The sequence below is a fragment of the Anser cygnoides genome, chromosome 7 (assembly GCF_040182565.1).
Source record: "Anser cygnoides isolate HZ-2024a breed goose chromosome 7, Taihu_goose_T2T_genome, whole genome shotgun sequence".
NCBI classification, from domain to species: domain Eukaryota; kingdom Metazoa; phylum Chordata; class Aves; order Anseriformes; family Anatidae; genus Anser; species Anser cygnoides.
The window spans coordinates 22,635,562-22,659,243 of record NC_089879.1 but is presented as its reverse complement, the minus strand read 5'-3'; the positions used below and the strand labels follow the sequence as shown (position 1 = coordinate 22,659,243).

At 43.0% G+C, this 23,682-nt stretch overlaps 1 protein-coding gene across 6 annotated transcripts in view; it reads right to left on the bottom strand.

The window, feature by feature from the left end:
• Window positions 1-23,682, bottom strand: part of PRKG1 (protein kinase cGMP-dependent 1) — a 466,622-nt gene that overhangs the window by 36,717 nt on the left and 406,223 nt on the right. For all 6 annotated transcript variants that reach the window (XM_048069304.2, XM_013171986.3, XM_048069303.2 and 3 more), the window contains one exon: window positions 10-106. In XM_048069304.2, coding sequence (XP_047925261.1) covers window positions 10-106 — 97 coding nt within the window. The remainder of the gene's footprint in view (window positions 1-9; window positions 107-23,682) is intronic.

Below are 23,682 nucleotides of genomic sequence, written 5' to 3'. Positions count from 1 at the left end.
GTTACCTACCAGCTCAACTCGTCCAAACCCTCCAACTCCAAGGGTGTCAATGATGTTGAAATCAGACAGTTTCAGGTTAGCGAAGAAGGCAGCTTCGGCTTCATATCTGGATTTTTTTATGCGAAAAAATGGAAATTTCTTAGAGGTGCAAACATGAGTACTGCGCAATACTGTACCCGCATGGCATGAGTGTGGAACAGCGTTTACCTGCTTAATTTCCATCTTATCTCTTAGAGTTTGCTTTTATTCACACTCATTGTTTCACTGGTCCCAATTGTAGCATAACTCCAATTTGCAGTTTTCAAAGTGAGAAAAGCAAACATACCTACTGCATGCCTACAATGCAAATGTCTGGTACTGTAATTCAGCTCCAGCTACCCAACAAATGCTACATTTTGACATTTTCTATTGATCTTCTTGTGAAGAGAGGGTGGTTTTTTTTTGGTCTTTAAGTATTTTTGGAAGATAAAGTCTCTCATACAAGTTTCTCTTATCCACAGGCTGGCAGTAGTTTCTATAAATGTTTATTGAAAGTGGCAAGATCATTAAGGTCCCTGGAGAGAAATCACAGCCAGGTTTTGTGAAATCAGATCCGATAAGCTGAGGGCTGGTGTGCAAATGCCTGAAATGAATGACTTCAGTCACATATTAGCATTCCTATAAGGATATCTTCACTTCTTTTCCTTCTATAAACTCAACTTGGAGTAGAAATTACAGCCCAGGAGGTCCCAAAATCCAGATGCTCCCTCTTTAGCCCATGTGCAACTGGCTTGTAACAGAAGTTCACAAAGCCCTTAACTAGGGATGCATGCAAATCCAACACATGCAAGCCTGCCAAAATAAGCTTCCCATGACTATCCTCATGAATATGATTCCTCTAAAATAGCTCCTTGTCAAGGTTTATGGTATTTTTAGAAAGGCTCGGAAGGGAAATGGATGAACAGGATCCACCCACTCAATAAAGTTTGACATTCAGCTGCTGGAGAAGGCCCTGTGCATGAGCAACCTTTGGCTGTTGGTGACACAGACTTGTATGGGAAAAGAGCGTTGACGGATCATGAAGAGAGGCATGGAGGGTGGAAAGGGGGAACTGGTTTGGAAGCACAGTTTTTGGTATTTAACTTCAGCCATATTATCTTGCAATTAATAGATAGACCATAATCCGCTATTTCTCCCCAGTTCTTCATTTGAGCATGATAACGCTAGAGTAGAGATAAAATATCATAGTGTTAGCTACAATCATATATACATATCTGCCTATCTTTCTAATGTATCTTATCCGTCATGCCTGTTTCTAATCTAATTCAGTAATGGGATGACATTGATTTACTGACTTACTCCCCTCAAAACAACTTCTTTATTCTATTTAAAACTGAAATGACATTGGAGGAGAAAGAAAAAAAAATGTGGTGAAAGAGAAAAACCAAGAGGTGTCACAAAAGGTGAAAGGTCACACCATAAACCCCTAAATACAATGCAATAAAGTGCAATTTTATATTGGGGACACTGTCAACAAATCAGATAAGCTCTGCTTTATTATTTATACTGTCACCAGATCCTCTCAGTGACCTTGCTCCTGTGACCACAGCAGCTTGACTGCATCCGATTTTGGAAACTAATCAGCACCGAGCCTGCTTTGAACTTGGGATAACCTTGTGTGACACAGCTGCTTATTGATCACTTTATACTAATCATGAAGTGCATATTAAACCTGGAGCTGAAAGGAGCTCTGGTAAGAGAAAGCCATATTTATATGTTCCCTTCTAAATCACCAAAGACACGTCATTTTAGGAGTGACTGTGCAATGAGATGGGTCTAATTTTCATGATAAATGTATAGGCAGCATATGAGTTATCTTCTGTTTTCCTGACCAGTTAAATACCTCTAATGATTTATAATTGCTAGAAAGATGAAATCCAAGCATGAGAAAATTTCCTTTCAGCAGTGAAACAACTGAGGCAAAACTGCTACTCAAAAAGCCCTGCATTAAATTTGCCCAAGGCTTGGGAGACCCCCTTGGTGGAAGGAGGCAGGAAAGAAGATGCCAGCCAGAGGGATCACTTGCTCTCAGAGAGGCAGGGAAATAACTACCCTGCCTCCGCTGGGCAAGCAGCGAGATTTCTCAGTGCTGAGCGAGGAGGGGACGGGAGATGTCAAACAACAGTGTCTCAGAAGGACTAGGGTCTCCAAAAACATACAGCAAAGTCGGAGGAAAACTATCCTGAATAATGGTGCAGTCCTACCAAAATGATGCACAGTTCACGTCATGTGACATGGGAGGACAAAACTAAGTCGAAGACGCCCCTGTGCTGGCAAGGCAAGCAGGATGTTTGTCCCAGCCCCTGGAAGATCCACCAATTCTCCTGAAAATGCCTTGGTTTGATGGGAACAAGGATCTTCTGCTCCAGACACAACTTCCTCATCATTTTGTGTGCTGAGCTGCAGAAGCTGATAGCTCTGCTAATGGCCTTTCAAGTAAAAAAATGTGATAATTTATTATTTTGTTTAAAAAATGTACATATAGTATTATCGTTATTGCTTTTTGAAATTCCTCAGTTAATTCTGACAGATAATACTGCTTATATGCAGTCAGTACATATAAGAGCAATGAAGCCTATGAAACAAACTAGATGCAGCTTTCTAGGCATCCTAGAAACAAAAGAAATTAAAAAAATATATAGTGAAACAAAAACGTGTGCAAAATCAAGCATGCAAGCCCTTCACATGCTTACTAACAACAGGCACATCTGAATTCTGTTTTATTCCCAGCTACAAAGGTCTAAGTCCACCTTCAAATCAAATTCCTACAAACTAAGAAACAGCCCTGCAAAGTTAAGAATAAATCTCATCAGTCATTTAAATAAAAATACCCAAGTGCAGATATTTCCAAGGCATCTCATAAATCAGAAATCAGGGCGTAATCCTCACCCTAAAATTAAGAATATGAATTCAGCTTTCATCTTTTAACTTTGTTAATTTGAGCATGTCTAAACTCTCTAAACAAAAACTACTAGGGTTCTGCAGTTTGTGCCCTAAAAAGTTCTAGGGATAAGCACGTGGGATGTCTTACTTTTATCATCTCCAAAACAAAGGGGAGCCTTTTGATACATTGGGAACATAGTGCAAAGAAATACAGAAGTAATTTAAAAATCATGGTGTGGCAATTGGAATATGTTCAGCTCTGGACCAGGTTTAAGAAATCTGAGATACTGTGGAGGATGCCTGGGATATTCCTTGGGAATATAACAGAGATGGGATGAATGGTAGAGACGGTTTGATGACACTTGTGCAAGCTGATGTGGAAATAACTCAGTACTCTGTGCGAAAAATAGTGTGTCAGGTCAGGGCATATTTATTCTGGGTACCACTTTGCAGATGCCACAATCTCTTCTCATCTGATACTCAGGAGTCTAATGAGAAAGGCAGTTATATTCTAAATACGCAGCCATATAGTCGTGCTTGAAATTTGACAGATAAAAATATGACTTTTTGACCTCTGCAAGAGTTGGTGATTGAAAATATTTGTATTTTAAGTTCATAATTTAATAGACAAGAGGTGTATTAGGAAGATGTCTTGGGCAAGCTCTGAGGTGTGAACACTGATCAGCATCACATCTGCATTCAGTGATGTTCTGGAGCTATGCAGATGCCAGGCTCAACCTTTCTATACTGAGATTTCTGGGATTTTCTGACCCTAACTGGAATAGACGTTATTCGGAAAGAGCCCTTCATGAGATATTTTGGTACTGGTTCTTTTTAAACCAGATATCAAAGGCCCGAATGCCTGGAAAATCACAGCTGGAAACACACAAAAATAACAAATAGATAAAATTTGTCAAAACATAACAAATCCAAACAGCAAGGAACAACAAAAAGTTTGTGTTTCATAGTATCCTTGCTAAGTGCCTATTCTGCTTCTTTAATAAAGAGCTTTTAAAACGAAGGCTGTGATTTTCAGAGGAGCTTGGGGGAGGCAACGCAGCAACTCCCAGTGCACTAATGGGGCTTTTTGTTTAATATAAACTGGGTTTTGTAACCTGCCCTATAAAACCAGCTCAACCAGCGCTCACAGTTCACTCCTGTAGCTAACAGGAGAGGTAGCTTCTCCACTTGGGACTTTAGAAAACAGTACAGAGGAGGAAATGTTCACATATAGGTCAAACATGAGCGTGCTGCACAATCTCCCAATCTCTCCTCCAAGGTTTGTTGCAAATCTGAATGACAGAGATACCTACCGAAATCTCATTCAAATGACTGTATTGGTCACAGGAGTATCGGTGTCCTCCTATGGAAGAGTTGGGGTGTGGGATCACCGTTTCCTTCTCTTCCTCCAAATAAAATAAATACCCTTAAAGAGTCACTGTTAAAGGACTTGGTTTTGTATCACCTTCAGCATGGACAGGCGTCACATGCAAGAAAACAGATTTCTCAGGGGGATCATGAATAAATACCATCGTCCACATGTCCTGTTACTTTGAAAAAGCAGTGCTGGGGCCACAGCCAAAGCATTTGGGCAATGCCTGTTATGCAGAACAGGAGAGGAAAACATGTGGCTTTCTGCACTGCTGGAAATTTCCAACCATTTAAATAAGCAATTGCTTCATAGGACAACTATTACTCCAAAACACATTTCAAGCTTTTTTTTCCCCCAAACTATAAATACAAAAATTCAGAATAATCTTAACTAGGCAGCTAAAAAGAATAAATGAGAAAATGATGGGAGCAAAGGTTTGTAATTACCCAACTGCTCAGCTTTACTAAACTAGCTCATGATTCCTATCACATGAGCTAAATGTGTTGGGAAACATTAGACATCTGTTACCAAACAGTCATCGTGATACAAAACTTGGCTTCTCTCCAGCTGCACGCTGCCAACTAGATGTAAATTGTAACCAAATGGGAACCAACCATCAGCTCCCTGATAAGAGCGGACGGAACAATTTGGGCTGGATAAAACCCAGGATTTTGGAGCCTTCCTCAGTGACAGGCACTTGCTCATTTAACAGCTATTTTGGTGGCTTTATATTCAGTTTTGTTGGCTGTCCCCATCACTATAGCACCCATTGTAAAGGCAATGCACTTCTGCAAACAGAAGTAATGAATCTCTGCAAAGACTAGAATAACCTGAGTTGCAATAGTTGGATGGTGATGATCAGATCCCGTCTGCATGAAAATATGTCCAATGAGCCTAAGACGCACAAGTGGGGTGGGGAAAAAATATCACAAAAGCAAACCATATTTTTATGCCCACTAAATCAGTTTTACCTCATTATATCTCCCTATGATTCTTACAATAAAGCTGATGTCTTTCTAGCATTCTTCTTCAGCTAATGCTACACTTGAAAAATGAGTTTGTGATACATGAAAGACAAAATTACCTCAAATCTTCGCCGTTGTCATTATTTTTTTCTATAGATCTGAACATACATGTTTTAGCCCTGGCAAAATGACTGACCTGGGACTACCTGTGGCACCCAACTGCTGTTTGGCTGACTGGTACCTGAAGTCACGGAGAAATTTCTGGATGGGTTAATGCTAGTAAGAGAGATGCAATCCCAACCATGAATGAAGAGTGGCAGAAGATAATGATCAGATTCGTGTAACAAGGAGGCTTCAAATCTGAAAGCGATGTGAGGGAGAGCAGATGTGGCAAATGGTGCTGCGGCTTCCATGCCTTCCCTTCCACGCTGGCCAACCCTCTTCCCCTCCTGTTATGATTACTCCAAAAAGCTCAGGTTTGGGTATTTCTGAGTGATTTTGGAGAACAGGAGATCTATGAATGGTTATATGAGTGAACGTGAAATAAAAAGCGCCTCGTGTCATTTCCATGAGATCCTTACCTTCAACTACGCCCTGTTTGTGTGGGGCTCAGAAGAGTTAGCCACATTCAGGCCACAGACAGAAGCATGGTACAGCGACACTGTATTTTACACAACCAGCAAGATCCAGAGCCTGGAAATCCCTGAAAGCAAATTCTTGAGAGGCATTGAGAGCAAATCTGTATTTCTTCATGGTGTACTGCCACTCATCCTCTCAGAGGTCCCACCCCTGTGCAAAACACTTCTATTCTAGCTTCTGCTTAAGATACTCGTCCATTGGAGTCAGTGCATAATTTGGGTGGGGAGATGTCCCTTGACAAACCATTACTGGAAACCAAACCCAGAAAACAAGTGTACGAACCCAAAACCCTGTTGAGAAGACTGCAATATGCTCTCAGAGTACACTCAGCTCTCCACAGGCTTACACTGGCTGAAAGGAAAATGCTCACCCCAAAACTGCAGTCAGGCAACAAGAGCAGAGAATAAATATTTTCTAAGCACTGTCCCTCTGTGTGGCAATGCCTATGTTTTGTGTTTCTTCCTCCAGGTATCAAATGTCTGTGCTCTCATGACACACAAATGCACATTTTTTACTTTCAAACATCCCTTTCAGATACATGCTGTGATCAGTAAGAACAAAAATATCAAGAAAAAGACCAGCTCTTTACCTATTTTACTGTCAATCACGTAACATTACAGAATTCATTTCAAGCTCCATCACATTATTGCAATTTATTAGCTCGTTCACAAATACAGAATTACAAAATCGTACCAGGACATCTCCATGGATAGTGAAAGCAGGAAGACGCTGATCAAAGACACCAAGCTGTTGGATAAAAGTACTGGCACAAGAAGACTGTGATTTGTCCCATCGGCAGTAACATTGCCCATCCAGCCCAGAGCTGTATTAGCCAGGGGCACTGACATGCCATTGCCCTAAATCCAAAAGGGATTTTTTGCCCTTTAGCAGAGACACTGGGTTGAGGCAGATTAGTATGTCCATAAATATTTTCTGCATGGTATTTGCTAACCTAATGTTAGCTCATTCCTAGGAGAGATAGGTGTTATCCACAGATCTTGACTTGTTAGAGTAAGGATTTTCTTGCAGATGAGGATTTGCTGCCCTCCATGGAGGAAGAACAAGGAGGAAAACATCACATTGATTTTCTACTCCTTCATTTTTTCTAATTGCGAACAACACTGAAAAAGTAAAAAGTATATATCTATCTACCTACAGATACATGTAGAGATATATCTACCTACTGATGTGTGTAGATAGATGGATACACACCTTTTACTTTTTCAGTGTTGTTTGCAATTAGAAAACATGGAAGACTGGAAGACTGAAGATCAATATGATGATTTCCTTCTTGCTCTTCCTCATTGGAGGGCAGCAAATCCTTGTCAGCAAGTCATCTGTAAGTAGATATAAGGAGAAAGTATGATAAATGATAACATAGCTTCTCCTTATTTCAGGTCTCCCTCTTCCAGAACATCTGTCTGAGGTCAGCAGTGCAGTAGCTTTAATTCCTGACTTAGCTGCTACCACTTCCTTCTATGTCTTATACATTCAACTGAAAATCCAAATCAGAGAGATTTCATTTGGATTTTTAAAAAGCAATGTGCTCAGGGAGACTATGCAATTGAAAGCTGCAGCTGCATGGACAATTGCATTGAAAAGAAAGGGTTGTCTTTCTTTTCAAGTTCATGCTGTCAGGGCTGTGAATTTCTCTTTGACCTACCAGCACTTGAACTTACAGTGTACTTGCCTTTAATGACTTTCAAATCAGGAGAAATAGCATACCTCCTGGTTTAGATTTTCTTACAGAAAGCGAACATTTGAGTTGCAGCTAAAACAGACATTAAAGCTATGGCATCTCTAACTTCCTCTGGAAGGGGAAGGAGATCTGAAATTAAAAACATAAAGTTAAAAAACTAACAAAGAAATGATCTTCCCTATTTAAAAGTAAATTACTTTTCAATTAGAACTCTGAAATGTGATCATGGTATTATGCTGTTATATTAAGCTGTGCTCATTGTGAGTTGTTTCAACAGTTAAGCAAATAAGAGATTTGTTTGAATTATGGGGCTTTGCAGACTTTCTATTGCATGGAGACCAATTTCACTGAGAAATGTAATTGAATGCATTCAAGTACAGTCAGTTAAAACAGTTCATAAAGACTTTCTCATCATCCAGGCTCTTAAAAAGTCTAATACTGTTGAATTCCTAAATGTGACAAAAGGTTGGTAATACCTTATTCAACAAATTATGCCTATTAGGTTCTGTCTAGCACAAGTAAGAGCACTGCAGTGGGACCTTATCTGAACATAGGACATGCAAGGAAGAAAAAAAGCCCCCACACCCAAATTTCACAGTTTTCCTTATGTTTGCTGTAGGAACTTGTCCTCTTGTAGCTTGGGGAAATGCAGCACTCCCTTCAAAATACATGACTGTTCCCCTGTCTATGCTCACAATCAACTTGATCAGAAAAACCCACACCTCTCTCAGATTTAAGCAGGTGCAAGAATCTTGTATGAATGTGAGTGTATTTTGATTGCCTTTATCCTGTTACTACACTAGCACACAATACTAGTCACTCATATGCCAGAAAGAAGTACAAATTTTCGTGTATGAACTGAACATGATTTTTTCCCTTCTTGATGAAACAGTTTGCATGAGCAGAGTTTCTGTATCATTGATTTTCATGATTTTTTTTTTCTGTTAAGCAGAAAAACAAGGCTAACTGGGTATTTCTTACTGTGAAATACCTGCTAATAAAAATTCATGGCAAATCACGGATTGCAGTATAAAGCCATGAATTAAAGTGGTTGCATACAGCTAGTGGTTCTCCAAACATTCTTTCCTCACTGCCTGGATCACGGCCATGAGAAATCTGAATGCTCTCTGAATCTGTCTGAGGGCTGCAGACCAAGGAGAAAACTCACAGTGTGTTTTCAGCAGAATAAATCCTTCACTTTTAGCTGGGATACAAACCACCAGCTCAAAGGGAGGTGATAATCCTGTACGGGTATGAAATAGAGTTCTTTCAACAGAGCACAAGATTATCAGGTTGGTTTTTAGGGAATTGGGTCCTTGTTTTTCACTGAAACTGAGAGGAAGGTGAAAAAATAAAAAAAAAGAAAGAAAACGTTTTGGGAATCTGAGTTTTGCAAGTGAAGTAACCAACATGCCCACGTCACTACCAGCCTACCTTCCTGAATGCGCAGAGCCTTTGAACACCTAACATTTGCGCAGACAGTGACAAGCAGAGCAGCAATAAGCAAGCAGCATTGCAGTGCCCAAACTGCACCCACCCAACTTACCTGGACTGCTCTGCAAACGCTCTGCTGAACCTAGGCGGTCCCGGTCCTTGCAACACTACATCGGCCTGGGCCCTACTTCATGACTGTATTAAATATGTAGTTCTACTGACACATCACTAAACTGTGCATTTTATTTTCTAGATCCACGTCCCTCCTTTTTTCTCTAATGAAACAGCCAGATGCTTCCAACAAGGCTCTCATTTGGTGCCCCACTTTGGAAAATCCCACTTTCAGCTCTGGTTAAAATAATATTTCCACTTTTGAAATATGCCTAATGCTGAGAATATCCTGAAATAGTTCAACCATGATACATGACAGTATAGACTTACTTACAAAAACAAGACTTTACTCAATTTTAATTAAAAGGGGTGGAGGGAGGATGTGGAATATTCCTTCCTCTTGTGGTGTTTCCTGCTCTGTACAGTATTAAAAGATACTGCGCAAGGAGGGGGACCTTTTTTTTTTCCTTCCTTTTTTTTTTTTTTTTTAACTCTGGATGGTGAAAGCTGATTGAAGAGATGCAAATGTTAGAACCTTCAAATGATTCCAATCAAAATTGGACTTGCTATCATGCAGGTGCTAGCTGGAGACCAAAGAAACAGCCTTGTTGCCAGTGCATCTCTATCTTGGCTTGGCAGTGAGGGACTGAACCCAAAACAGTTGCTGACAGCGCTATTGTCTACAGTAGGCTGGATTAACGTTGGGTGGAAAACTCATTGCTGACAGTGGAATAGTGAAATGTGAGTAACCTTTTCCAGCTCCAAGATGCTGCTACCCCAGGCAGCAACAACAACACCTGGAATTTAATGGAAAACAAAATTCCAAGGGAAAGCAAATCATTTTTTATTGCACCTCGAACACTGCACTCTGACATGCCAAATGAAATTATTGGCATCTCAATTTCATTTGAATGAAATCAAATCAATACAGATTGAAATATCATTTAAGAATGTTATCCATCAACATTTTTTTTTACCAAATGAACTCTTGCTGAAATCATGTCTATCTGTACAGCATTTCCTTGCTGACAATTCAACACTTTCATTAAGAAAAATCCCCACCAGTTTTCCTTGTGCAATGGGCATCGTCACAGTTGCTGGGTGGGAGAAATACTGGTTTAATATCTACACATACCCTATTGTCATCACATTTCCATGCAGCGGGTATGTGGTACATTTTTTTTGTTTTGTTTTATTTATTTATTTATTTATTTATTTATTTGAGTTTTACTGTGTTATAAAGATCTTCAAGTGAAATATTACACCCACTGGACAAAAGGTAGCTATATATGCTTTAGCTCACTGCACTGCACTGCACTGCACTGAGTTTCACTTCCCAGTCACCCCAACCCAACTCTCAAGAAAGCTGCTGTTGGCTTTTTTCCACAGCTGTGCTCATTACAGCAGAGGAGTGGGGTTAGGATCAGATTGCAAAGAAACGTTTATTGTGCTCCAAGACACATACATTGCAAAGAGAAAGCTCTTCTGTCTGGCTGATGAGAATAAACTGAGAGCACAATGCACTTCAGTTGGCTTTCTTTATCTTTGCTATTGCAGCACCCTGCAGTATTATGCATTAATGGCCTTCTTGGCACATTTCTCTTCTCACATGCTAATGCTAGTACAAATAAGCAACCTTTTTGAATAAAATATTAGATTTATGTTGTTGGGTTGAAGCACAACATCTAACATCCCTCTGCAGACTGGCACAGCTTGAGTCAAATGCAGTTCATTGAGGAATTGCCAGGGACTTTTCACCTATAACATACTAATTCTGAGTTTATTCTTTCTAAATCATGGTTTAGTACTGAGATAAAATTCAGACTGATATCCTCAAATTCACCAACTAAATCAGCTATAGGTTGGGTGTAATGAGTGGTAGTGAATTATATTCTAGCGCTCAAACCCTAGTTTTTACAGTAATACAAGGTAAGCGCAAAACAAACTTCCCGTGACTGCATGCTTGCTTCTCCCTGATGGTAACTGCCCATTGAATGTAGAAGAAGAGGAAGTATTACAGTAAGGAAAGAGACAAGTCACTAACTTCCCTCTAATCTCTTCACAAGTTCTGAATTTAGGTGTTTGGATCTGTAGACAGAAGATGGCATGAAGTTGCTTTTTTTTTTCACTCTTGTTTATTTTTGAGAAAATACTTTGCATATCACAGAATCACAGAATCAGCTAGGTTGGAAGAGACCTCCAAGATCACCTAGTCCAACCTCTGACCTAACGCTAACAAGTCCTCCACTAAACCATATCACGAAGCTCTACACCTAAACGTCTTTTCAAGACCTCCAGGGATGGTGACTCAACCACTTCCCTGGGCAGCCCATTCCAACGCCTAACAGCCCTTTCGGTAAAGAAGTTCTTCCTAATATCCAACCTAAACCTCCCCTGGTGCAACTTCAGCCCATTCCTCTCCCCCCCAAAAAAAGAAGAAGCACTCACACAACCCCTGAGAATTGGCAAGAGCTGTTTATTGCCGGGACATCTTGCAGGCAGGCCTGCGGGATGTCCGTGGTGTTTGGTGGCTCCAAGCTAATGCTTGCGATGGAGCCTGAGCAACGAGTAGGGGGCTCACCAGGCACTCCTGCGATGCTGTTGGTGCTCTCGGATGGCAGAGCACAAAGACATGCCGCAGTAGTCCCAGGCCTGTCCCGGCAGAGGTGGATCCACTTCCATCCGTTCCTCCACATCTGGTGGATCCAGCTCCATGGGCTCCACGGTGTTGGGCAGAAGGCTAAGCCAGTCCTTGCCCGGGACTGCCCAAACGGGATGCCTTCCGTCCGGAATGTTCTCAGGCCAGGGTGCCAAACCAGGGGGTCGTCCAGTCCCACGCCTCGGTCCCAAACCACTGTCGGCTTGATTGTCACGCATGGGTCCGACGCTGCCCTCTGGTTTACGGCCATTACTGGGTCCCGCACTGTGCTCGGGACTATGGGCATGCCTCTGCTCCCCGCGGCTGTCTGCCCGATGCTCCCGCCTTCGCCCCATGTCACCGTTGCTCCTATGGTAAGGCCCAGGCCCCCTGTCGCTGGGTGTGTGAGGGGCCGGCCTGTTCCCCGCATCGTTGCAGTGCCAATGGTACCGCCTGTGTGCGTCTGTGGGCTGGGCGCCAGAGGTCCCTTGGGCACTGGTGTCTCTTGTGCCGCCGGCGCTATCCCTCCGCCCACGACACATCTCCTTCTGCTCAGGTGCATCCCTTCTTGGTGCTTCACCGGACGGCATTGCTGTCCTCGCACACCAAGAAGGCCTGCTGCTCGCCTTGCTCTTCTAGTCTTCCTCCTGCCGCACAAGCTGGCAGTCAGAGGGCCCAGATGCTCAGCGAATGCTGGGCCAGCTGCAGGGGGCCTGTTTTATAGGGCCCGCAGCAAAGGCGGGGCAGTGGTGGCCACTGTGACCTCAGCAAGCCTCTGTGATGGAGTGGCCCACGCGTGGCCAAAGGCGGCTGTGTTGGGAGCGGCCTGGAAGATGCCCTCACGTGGACAAGGAGGAGGGTTGGGGGTGCTGAGGGCCCCTTTTCTGGGGCTGGCTTCCCCGGGCCATTTGGCTTGCCAGAGAGAAAGGCTGCCCCTCGGCCACGGGGACTGCCCTGCACCTCCCATCCTGTGTCCTGGGTTTATTTTTAACCCTGTTTTTTAGGTAATTTCATTCTATTCTTTACGGAAAAGAACAGAAGCAAGGTGCATCTTCAGGCCTAATTCCCATGTGTGCTTTGTGCGCCGAGTGAAGAATTTCTTCCTCACGTCACATCTCATCTAAATCTCCCCTCCATTTGCTCAAAGCCATTATTCCTGGTTCCATGGCTACACTCCCTGATAGAGGCCCTCTCCAGCTTTCTTCTAGGCCACTTTCATGGGTACATATAGGTGGCAAAACAGCAGAACCTAGCAAATTGCATCCTGATCTACCTTGTTCCACACATTCCACATGTTTTCCAGCTCAGGCTCTAGCCTTTCATCAGTGTAACATAGAATCATTAAGGTTGGAAAAGACCTTCAAGATCATCTGGTCCAACCATCACCCTGCTACTAATGTCACCCTCTAAAGGATGTCCCCACGCACCAGGTCCAACCTTTCCTTGAACACCCCCAGGGACAGTGACGCCACCACTTTCCCAGGCAACCCATTCCAATGCCTGACTGCTCTTTCTGAGAAGAAATGTCTCCTACTTGTTTTAATTGTTGCAGAGCAGTGCTTACACTGAGTCAAGGACTTTCCCGCTTCTCACACTGCCCTGCCAGCGATGAGGTTGGGGGTGCAGCAGGAGCTGGGAGGGAACAGAAGCAGGACAGCTGACCCCAACTGGCCAAAGGGCAAAAAGAGCAAAGGACCAAAGCTATTTTAAGGCAACTTGTCAGAGTCAACGTGGAAGAGCCATGGCCAACTTACAATGTTAGAAAGTACTTCCTAGGAAAGCGAGATGTGATCTCAAGGAAAATTCAGTCTAATTACAGCTTCACGTTGCTCAAATCACAGTTAATTCTGCTTGTTGCTCTTCTGCTTTACAAAATCTCATGATCTGGTAAGTGTATTGCAAACTGCTAATTAGTTCCCATGGATCCCAAATCTGCTCATCTAACCACATAAACACTTAATGGCCCTTTTGCCTCCACCCTTAATGTAGGACTATGTTGCTTGCATAAGTAAATGCTCACCATGGCAACAGCAATACTCATTAAAAAGACTTGATTGCTCTCTTCTTTTTCTAGATTATTTTAATGTGGAGAACAAATCAATATACTGATGCTAGACATATTTATATATCCAGCTCACCATGTTTTCTATTCATTGCACATTTGTTAAAGTCCCATGGGTTTCAAACAACTGTGAACTCCGTATTTTGCCCGGCAACCTGTATGAACTTGCTTCTTGTTTTTAAATGTCCCTAACTTTCTAGGAAAAAAGTTTCCTAAATGGTTTCCAGGTTGATGACTGCTCAGAAGTAGTCTACTTTGAGCGAACTCGTGTCTTCTCCAAGGGCTGCCCAGAGCCATTTTTGCAATGGTTCCTGTATAACCTCTTCCAAGTTGTCAAGCAGACCCATGTGTGACAGGACCTGGAGACGCTGCTGCAGCAGATGGATGAACTCTGTTTTTCTTGACAGAGTTCAGTGGCTCCCCCAATGTGCCCACAGATCACCAAAGAAGAGCTGTTCATTGCACTGGGGTCACCAGACCAGACCTCCAAAAGTGTTACTACAAAACCATCATTTGGCAAACGTCAAATGCTGCCACTGCTGAAGTTGTTGCATCCGGAATATTTCATCCTAATTTACTTTGAAAAAAAGGTGACATATAAGGAGAAGGCGGGGAGGAGGGGAATATTACATAGGATCCTACTGAAAAAGTGGGAGCAGGCAGGAAGCAGATTTTTCCTTACAAAGCAAGTACGTGTGCACACAAAGCGAGATTTTTTACTCTGCTTGTTTTTTTCTGGCAGACAGATGAAACTGTGGGAAGAGATCAGTGAAACTGGGTCCCGCTTAACCAACTCTGTCCTGATACTATCCTGTGCTTAACCTCTTTTAATTTGACTTATTTGCTAGGACTTTTCATCCTTGTTGTATCACTTTCAAAAGCAAAATCCATGTCTTGGACCCTGCCAGATACATAGGCAGGCACTGGGGTCCTTCAGGGCAGGTCACTTGTATGCATTGTGCCCTGTGAATCTGGAAAACACCCTGCAACATCACAAGGAGTGTATCCTTGAGCCTCTCTCCTCTTCCAAGACAGTCCATGGCACAGAAATGGGATTGCACTTGCTGCCAGTTCAATCCCTCTCAACACAGAACCCCGTCTGTAAGAGGTCTGCTCATCCTGAAGGACACAAGTACCCGCTTTTCTTCAAGAAGTGGCATACGTATGTCCTACCACTGAGTGACTGCAATAGGACGTGCTGCTACATGTTCACTGTCACCACACTCCAAAATTTGCAATGAAGTATGGATTTGGTCCTAAGAGCATAAGACTCCTGTTACTGGAAGATGGATCTTCCTGTCGAAATGAAACTCCAACACCACTTTAGACAGGAAGATAGTGAGAAGCCAGGGAGAAACCCTAGGTTTGAAGAAAACTAAAAGAGCTGCCACCAGCCACAGGTTGAACTTGTGAATACAGGCGCTCAGTTTGCACAAGTCTAAAAGCCAGTTCCTCTTCTACTTCGTCCCAAAGCAGCCACCTCTGCAAACTGCTTCTTCTCACTGATGTTAACTCTGCAACTCTGCCAGGCAAAAAAGGATCAGCCTCATAGCAGAAGAAGGACTTGTCAACAGGACCCCTGGGGTTGGTCTGAACTGGGATGTGGCAGAGTGTGAACTGAACGACTAGCCATCAGAAACCCTACCCAGAGCACAAGAATCCGACATGATGAGAAGCAACCAGGCAGACTCTGCTCTGGTTGCACCATAGGGACACAGAAGTCAAACACAGGAAAGGAGAGGAGGAAGAAAATGCTCAGGACTCCTGAGCACATTTGCCAGACTACTGACATGCAGCAACAACAGACTGCCGGGGAGGTAACTTGCAATGGAAAAATGCTGCTATGATGATGCTATTGATGAGAACTGCCCTCAAGAGAAGTGTGGAGCCAGACTCCGTAGTGCAGATTGAAGTGAAAAACAGAAGAGTGTAATAACTTCCTCCTAAAAAGAGGAACTTCCTCAAACTTGTGATTTGATGCTGAACAATATGCAAGGTCCAGTTCAAAGTACTACCACTGAAGAGCCTCCCTATAGGGGGAACCATGAGGTACTGAGATTTAACATGGCTGAAGGTCTGAAAAGAGGTTTAAAATAAAAGCACGACTCTTGCACTTAAAAAAAAAAAGGTAATTCAAAGAGCAGTTAAAAGTTCATTGGGAGAATTAAATCTTAGCAGCAGAACGTAACTGGCTGGAAGCATATAGCAAACATACATCAACAATGGACATATGAAAAGTCAGAAGGAAGCTGGTGTGGCTGAACAGCAGGATAAGATAGTATACTAAAAGCAAGAAGGCATCCTTCAAATATGAAGAGGTTTCATATTTGAAAAGGAAAAAGAAGAAAAAAAGAAAACAAAGAATCAAACCCTGTCCAGTTAAAAGGAAAAACACCATAAGGAAAGACATTATACATATGTATATATACACATATGAAGTAACAACTTCAAAAGGCTTAAAAACAAATAATACATCCTTCTCAATCACAGCAACAGCAAGAAGCCTGACGGTAGGCTGTAGGGTCTCCAGAGGATCATGCTCTAGAAAGAGCACACTGAGAAGAACAAAGCCATCTGAGGAAACACTCAGTGCACTTTTTACCCCTCAGTTCAGCATGGAAGATCTTGGGGAGATCCTGCTACCGCAATCTTCCTTCCCAGGGGAATCACCAGAGTAACCGCCATCAATTGAAGTGTCAGTAGGGGACCCGAGTCTACTAAATGAATATTAACACATCTCCAGCCCCAGATGGTGTTCACTCAGCACTTCTGAATGAACTCAAGGTGAACTACTAACTGTGGTTTGTAACTAGCTCTGCTCGCTGAGGGATGGAAGCGGCTTTTTGATGTGATCCAGAGAGCTGTACACAACTAAGCCCAACATCTGTACTAACAGAATTAGTTGACACATGGATAAATCTGACTTCTTTGGGGAAGAGCCAACTTGCTTCACAAGTCTACTGGAGTTCTTTGAAGAAGAGGACATGCACATGGGCAGGAGAGATCTGGTTGATATAGTTGGCTTGGATTTCCAGAAGGCATTTGACAAGGTTTGAAAGGCTGTTATAAAAATTAAGCTGCCATGAGATAAGAGGAAAGGTCTTTGCATTGATTAAAAAAAGGTTAAAAATAGGAAACAGCAGATAGTAATAAGTGGCTGGTTTTCCTAATGGAAGGAGGCCAAGAGTTCTTCAAATCTCTCCTGTTCAACATCTTTATAGACTATCTGTAAAAGGGAGGAATAAGTAAAACGACATCATTGGTTGAGGATATTGAATCACTAAAGATAGCAAAGAAAAGCACAAGGTGAAAAAATGCAGAAGGACTTAAAGATACCAAGGGACAAAGAAATATATTCACTTGGAATTCTGAAGCAATGCGGTGATGGATGTCAAGAAAAAAAATCCTAATCTTGCGCATGCAGCAATGGGCTGATTTGGCCATCTTTATCTCCTCTCCCATCTCAAGAACTACAGAGTACAACTGGGAAAAGTACCAAGAGGTGTAACAGTGTGGATCACAGGATTGATTTCTGTTGCAGGAATAAGACAACTCAGGAGATGAGAAAGCTCTAGAACTTGCATGGCACATATAAAGTGGCTAAGAAGAATCAAGGGGGAAAAATCATTGAGAGCTACTAAATATATAGACAGCACCCACACGCAGGAAGTTCCTTAGTCCCAAATCATTGGAGACTGGTGGATTACCAATTAATATCCCAAGCATCTCCTTGGGTCTTTTTCCTAGATGCCTGGCACAGTCAGAGACAGGATACAGAGTTAGCACCATCTTTTGTCTGACCCAGTGAGGCCATTTGTATATTGGCACTTCCAATGTATCTGTATATAAACGGATGGGAATAGATTGAGAAACTCAGCCCCTTCTTGCAATGTATAAAAGCAATGGCAAAAAAAAAAAAAAAAGAGTTGTGTTCCACAGTGCCTGGTGCCTGATCTGGAAGTCTGTTTTTGTTCTACAAGGGGAGAGACGAGCTGTTCAATCTTACAACTTGTCTTGACTAGATAAAAGGAAGTTTTTATCAGACAGTATTTAACATATGGTGGCTCACATGAGGAAAAAACATAGCTTTCTTTTATTCACTGCTGCAAATCCTAAATTCACCACATGAGAAATCTGCCAAGTGCTCTGTCAACATTTCAATATTATCATGTACTAATTAGAGAAAAGAAAAGAAATCCAAACCAAACAAACCACCCCAAACCCCACGTCTTTCTAATGTAGATTATTCCTTGGCTTGAAAAATGATGCAAGCTATCTCATTTTGGGAATATCAGGAAGCTGGAAGGACCTAAACTCCTCAACTCACAGCAGCTCAACACCTCATTTGACTTTTTTGCAATTGGGGAAAGTATTTCTTAATACACTTCCCAAGTACTCAACTCATTTTAGAGAGGGGCACAAGACATGCCAGGAGTTGAACATGACTTGCATTGATTGCTGAGTGCTCCCCAAAACACACTTCCAAGCCAGAATCACATACTACAACACTGAAATGTCACTGGTTGCACATCATCTACTAGGTTCAGTGCCCCAAAACTGGAAAATTCAATTCAGTAGGAGTAATGATGGGTGTATCAGCACACATGGGCAAGAGACCTAAAGAAGACCAAGCGGTTGTTGTTGAGAAATGCTGATGATAATTCAGGGGACAAAGAATCAAAAGCAATGAGTTTCCTGGAAGCTTCTTAACACTCTCATATGGGCTCCCAACCATTTTCCAGCCTTGACAACTTCTGAAAGGCACTTTCCCATGCTTCCACTGGAGGGCAGAAATATCCCATGTTTCCACAGGCAACCCTTCAGCTCATTGCCACAGACCCATATGCTTAAAAAAACTTTAGCAAGGCCTTGTCTTCAGGAGACTTTCTTTTACACTTACGGACTTCAACTTGTCTTCTATTCTGTTTATCAGCAGCTTAATTTTTTCAAAATAATGTTGTTATTTTTAAAAAAAAAAAACATGACAACTACAATATTCCCAAACTTACAAACTTACCCTAGTGTCTCATGTAGCACAGCAATATCCCCCAGAGCCCCCCTGCTTGCAGTATGTGCAACACTCCAATGTCCCCTAAGCTCCCTAAACACCTTTTCCATAGGTAACAAATATATTGGAAGTACGTATGTATGTGCTGAATGGCAGGTTAACATCCCTACCGCTTCCTCAGGAGTCAGTAAAAATATTTTAAAAGGCTTGCAGTGCTGATCTGGAGAGCTACGGCTTCTAGCATCTGTATCTAAATTAGTGAAAACTATAATCAAGAGCAGAATTAGCAGACACAGGAACAAATTTGATATGTTCTCTTCCACAAAGGAAAAAGGGACACATTAGCGTTACTGAAAGGGTTATGGATAAGGCTGATCTCCTTGACAGAGTTTATTTGGTTTCCAAAAAACATCTCAGAAGGTTTCCCAGGCAAAGGCAATTAAAGACACTAAGCTGCCAGGAGATACAAGGAAAGGTCTCTTCATGGAGAACTAACTGCTTCAGAGCATGGAGGTCAGTCACCTGTGATCCTTCACGGCACTGTGTTGGAACCTGTGCCATTTGATGGATTTAAAACTGAACTGGATAAAGGTTCAATAGTGGAGTGACATGGTTTTCTGTTGACATTAAGCTATCCAGAGTAGCAGAAAAAACAGGGTGAACCACGAATAGCTGCAGAAGAACCTTAGGATATTCAGTGACTTGCCAATAAAATGTCAGATGAAATGAAACAGAGATGAACTTATATACATAGAAAAAATAACCCAAACTATACACGTGATAAGATGGGCTCCGAGATGATTGTCCAGTCCTATGAAAGCAATGGTTCAGTCGTCAGGGATGGTCAAAAAGACAAACTGAATGTCAGGGATTACTAGGAAAGGAGCACAGAACAGCATGCCTTTATGCAAACATACAGTACCTGGTACCTCCATGCCCTTCTGTTCCACCCTGGTACAGATATAGCAGCAAGATTTACTTAGCATATGCAAGTATCTAAATGCTTAATACCTGGGCATTAATATCTGAGCAGTATCTGGGTAATGCTGAGCATGGTCTGCTGTAAGGAACCCTTCCCCAAATTAAACTTTTTAAATTTTACAGACTAATTCTTTCACAATTGAAAATAGAAATGTCAACATTTTCTTGCTGTTTTCTACAATAACCCTATGTTAGCACATTAAACAAGAAGTAATTCTGCAGGTTAAACTTTTCCACTCTTTCTCTGCCAGTTACATTTCAATCTGTGGATGGAAGATGTGAGAGAGCAAGATGGTGCCAGCTCCATCTCTGCCTTGGCTTTTCTTTTTTTAATTCTGGTTAATTTGCTTAATCTTTCCATATCTGTTTCCTTATTTGTAAATGAAGGCACACTGAAAGACTTATTTACAAAGAGATCATCTGTGGGATGTCTGGGATCAGATCAAAAGCCCATTTTGCACATTACGTGCTCCAGAGAACAACTGTGAGGACGCTCAGGGAGAATCACAGAATCACAGAATTGTAGGGGTTGGAAGGGACCTCGAAAGATCATCGGGTCCAACCCCCCTGCCAAAGCAGGTTCCTTAGAGCAGGCTGCCCAGGTAGGCGTCCAGACGGGCCTTGAATATCTCCAGAGAAGGAGCCTCCACAACCTCCCTGGGCAGCTCGTTCCAGTGCTCCATCATCCTCATTGTGAAGAAGTTCTCTCGCATGTTGGTGCGGAACTTCCTGTGCTCCATTTTGTGGCCATAACCCCTTATCCTGTCCCCACAAACCACTGAAAAGAGGTTGGCCAAATCCCTCTGTCTCCCACACCTCAGGTATTTAAAAACATTGATAAGATCCCCTCTCAGTCTTCTCTTCTCCAGGCTGAACAGACCCAGGTCTCTCAGCCTTTCTTCACAGGGAAGATGCTCCAGGCCCTGTATCATCTTTGTGGCCCTCCGCTGGACTCTTTCCAGGAGATCCCTGTCTTTTTTGTACCGGGGAGCCCTGAACTGGACACAGTACTCCAGGTGAGGCCTGACCGGGGCAGAATAGAGGGGGAGGATTACCTCCCTTGACATGCTGGCCACGCTCCTTTTAATGCATGCCAGGATCCCATTGGCCCTCTTGGCCACCAGGGCACACTGCTGGCTCATGGTCAACCTGTCGTCCACCAGGACCCCCAGGTCCTTCTCCTCAGAGTTCCTCTCCAGCAGGTCGCCCCCCAGCCTGTACCGATACGTGCGGTTGTCCCTTCCCAGGTGCAGGACTCTACACTTGCTCTTATTAAACCTCATTTGGTTTCTTCCTGCCCATCTCTCCAACCGGTCCAGGTCTCGCTGAATGGCAGCACAACCTTCTGGTGTGTCAGCCACTCCTTCCAGCTTTGTGTCATCACCGTACTTGCTGAGGGCAGACACTATTCCCTCATCAAGGTCGTCGATGAAGATGTTGAACAAGACCGGACCCAGCACCGACCCCTGGGGAACACCGCTAGTCACAGGTCTCCAGCCGGACTCTGTCGCCGATCACCACCCTCTGAGCTCGGCCAGACAGCCAGTTCTCAACCCACCTTACTGTCCACTCCTCTATCCCACACTTTCTCAGCTTTGCTAGCAGGATGTCGTGGGAGACAGTATCGAAAGCCTTGCTAAAGTCAAGGTAGATGACATCCACTGCTCTCCCCCTATCTACCCAGATGGTGATGCCATCATAAAAGGCAACGAGGTTGGTCGAGCACGACTTCCCCTTGGTAAATCATGCTGACTACTCCTCATAACATCCTTCTCTTCCAATTGCTTGGAGATGGCATCCGGAACAAGCTTTTCCAACACCTTTCCAGGGACAGAGGTGAGACTGACTGGCCCGTAGTTTCCCAGATCCTCCTTCTTGCCCTTCTTGAAGACTGGAGTGACATTGGCTATCCTCCAGTCTTCAGGCACCTCTCCTGGTCTCCAGGACCTTTCAAAGATGATAGAGAGCGGCTCGGTGATCACCTCTGCCAAATCCCTTAGTACACGTGGATGCATCCCGTCAGGGCCCATGGATTTGTGTGCATTCATTCCACTCAGAAGCTCCCGAACCACTCTCTCGTCAACCAGTGGGGAGCCCTCCACTTCCCAGACCCTTTCTTCTCCCTTCAGGGTTGAGGAGTCCCGGGGTGGGGGGGGAGTCCTTGAAGCAAAGACTGAAGCAAAGAAAGCATTCAGTATCTCCGCCTTCTCAGAGTCTCCTGTTACCAGGACACCCCCCTCGTTCAGCAAGGGACCCACATTATCCCTAGTCTTCCTTTTACGTTTTACATACTTAAAAAAAACCTTCTTATTATCTTTTATCTCTTTTGCAAACCTCATCTCTAGGTGGGCTTTAGCCTTCTTCGTTGCGTCCCTGCAGGCCCTGACAACACTTCTATACTCCTCCCAAGAGGACAGGCCCTTTTTCCACATTTCATAGACCTTCCTCTTCCTTTTGATCTTGTCGATGAGCTCCTTGCTCATCCATGCATGTTTTCTGTCCTCCTTCCCTGATTTCCTACTCTTAGGGATGCACCGATCCTGAGCTTGGAAGAAGTGCTGTATAAATGTTGCCCAGCTCTCACAAGCAGGGCAAGCACATAGTGCTAGTTCCATGAATACTCTCACAGACTCAGCTGAGGCTCCTTGGTTTCACAGGAGCTACTGTAAATGTGTTACATGAGGAAGTAGCAGAGTTTTGACAGCAAGATGATCCTTGTAATCATCATCCTCATGAGAAGCTCCATAACAAGGGCTTCAGGAGAAGGAAATATAGCTTAGCATCCCTTGGCCCCAGTAAGAAGAGGACTGTTCCACCATTTATATTTTTGTAATAAATCCAAGATTTTTCATTAAACTCTTAAGTATCTTTGTGGTACAGAGATGCTTCTTCCAACAGAAACCTAAGCAGTTGCAAAGGAATAATCCTCTCTATTCTGTGATCTGATACAAAGCCTAGATCAAAGCAAGGATTTTTTGCATTGCAAACACTTCTCCAATATCACCCACTTGTAACTCTATACACAAAATCTTTCCAAAGTTGCATTCGTTTCTGCTCTCAAAGAGAAGCATGCACTTTTTTTTAAATGATTTTTTTTCCTCACTCTTTCAGCATCTTTAATAAACAGCAAAGTTCTAACTGCTGTTCACTAAGAAGATGGAGAGGCCCAATAACATTTATTTCTTAATGTAGTAAAAATAATACTTAGCCAAAAGGTAAATACTGACTCCTGGGGAAGAATTATACAGCCAAACACTTGGTTTCTGATAAAGACCGTCTTCCTGCATTTCCACTCCACTAATGGCTATGCTGTCACTTGAAACTCCCCAAAGAGACTTAATGCCTTCTTCTTTTCCTGGAATTAGCAGTGGTGGTTTTGAATTAGCTTCCCTTGCCACGACATAGAATTGATAATGAATTAGAAAAGGGCTGAACTCAGCTACATGCCAAAGAAGCGTAATTGTGAGATTTTACTGCATGGCACTTCAGCGTCAAATGCCGCCAACTCCTGATTAATAATGGGCAACCCATGGAAAGTCAGAAGCCTTTCTAAATGCTACAAGGGAATTAGGAATGTATCCATCCAGCAGGGGGACCAAAAAAAGAGAAGCTTCTTAAATAGACAGCACTGTTTCATCTTACTTACTATGCCACAAAAATACACGTGGGTTTTCTTTTTATTTATTTATTTATTTTTTCTAGTAGAGTGGGTTTCAATCCTTTGTAGCCAAGACCTGCAAGTGCCCTCTTCACAGCAGCTGTGGTATTTCCAGAGCTGCTGGGGTTTCAGACTGGCAAAACCTCTCCTCTGGGTTCACAGAGAGAAGAACAAGCCTATTTAGCTAAAAGGC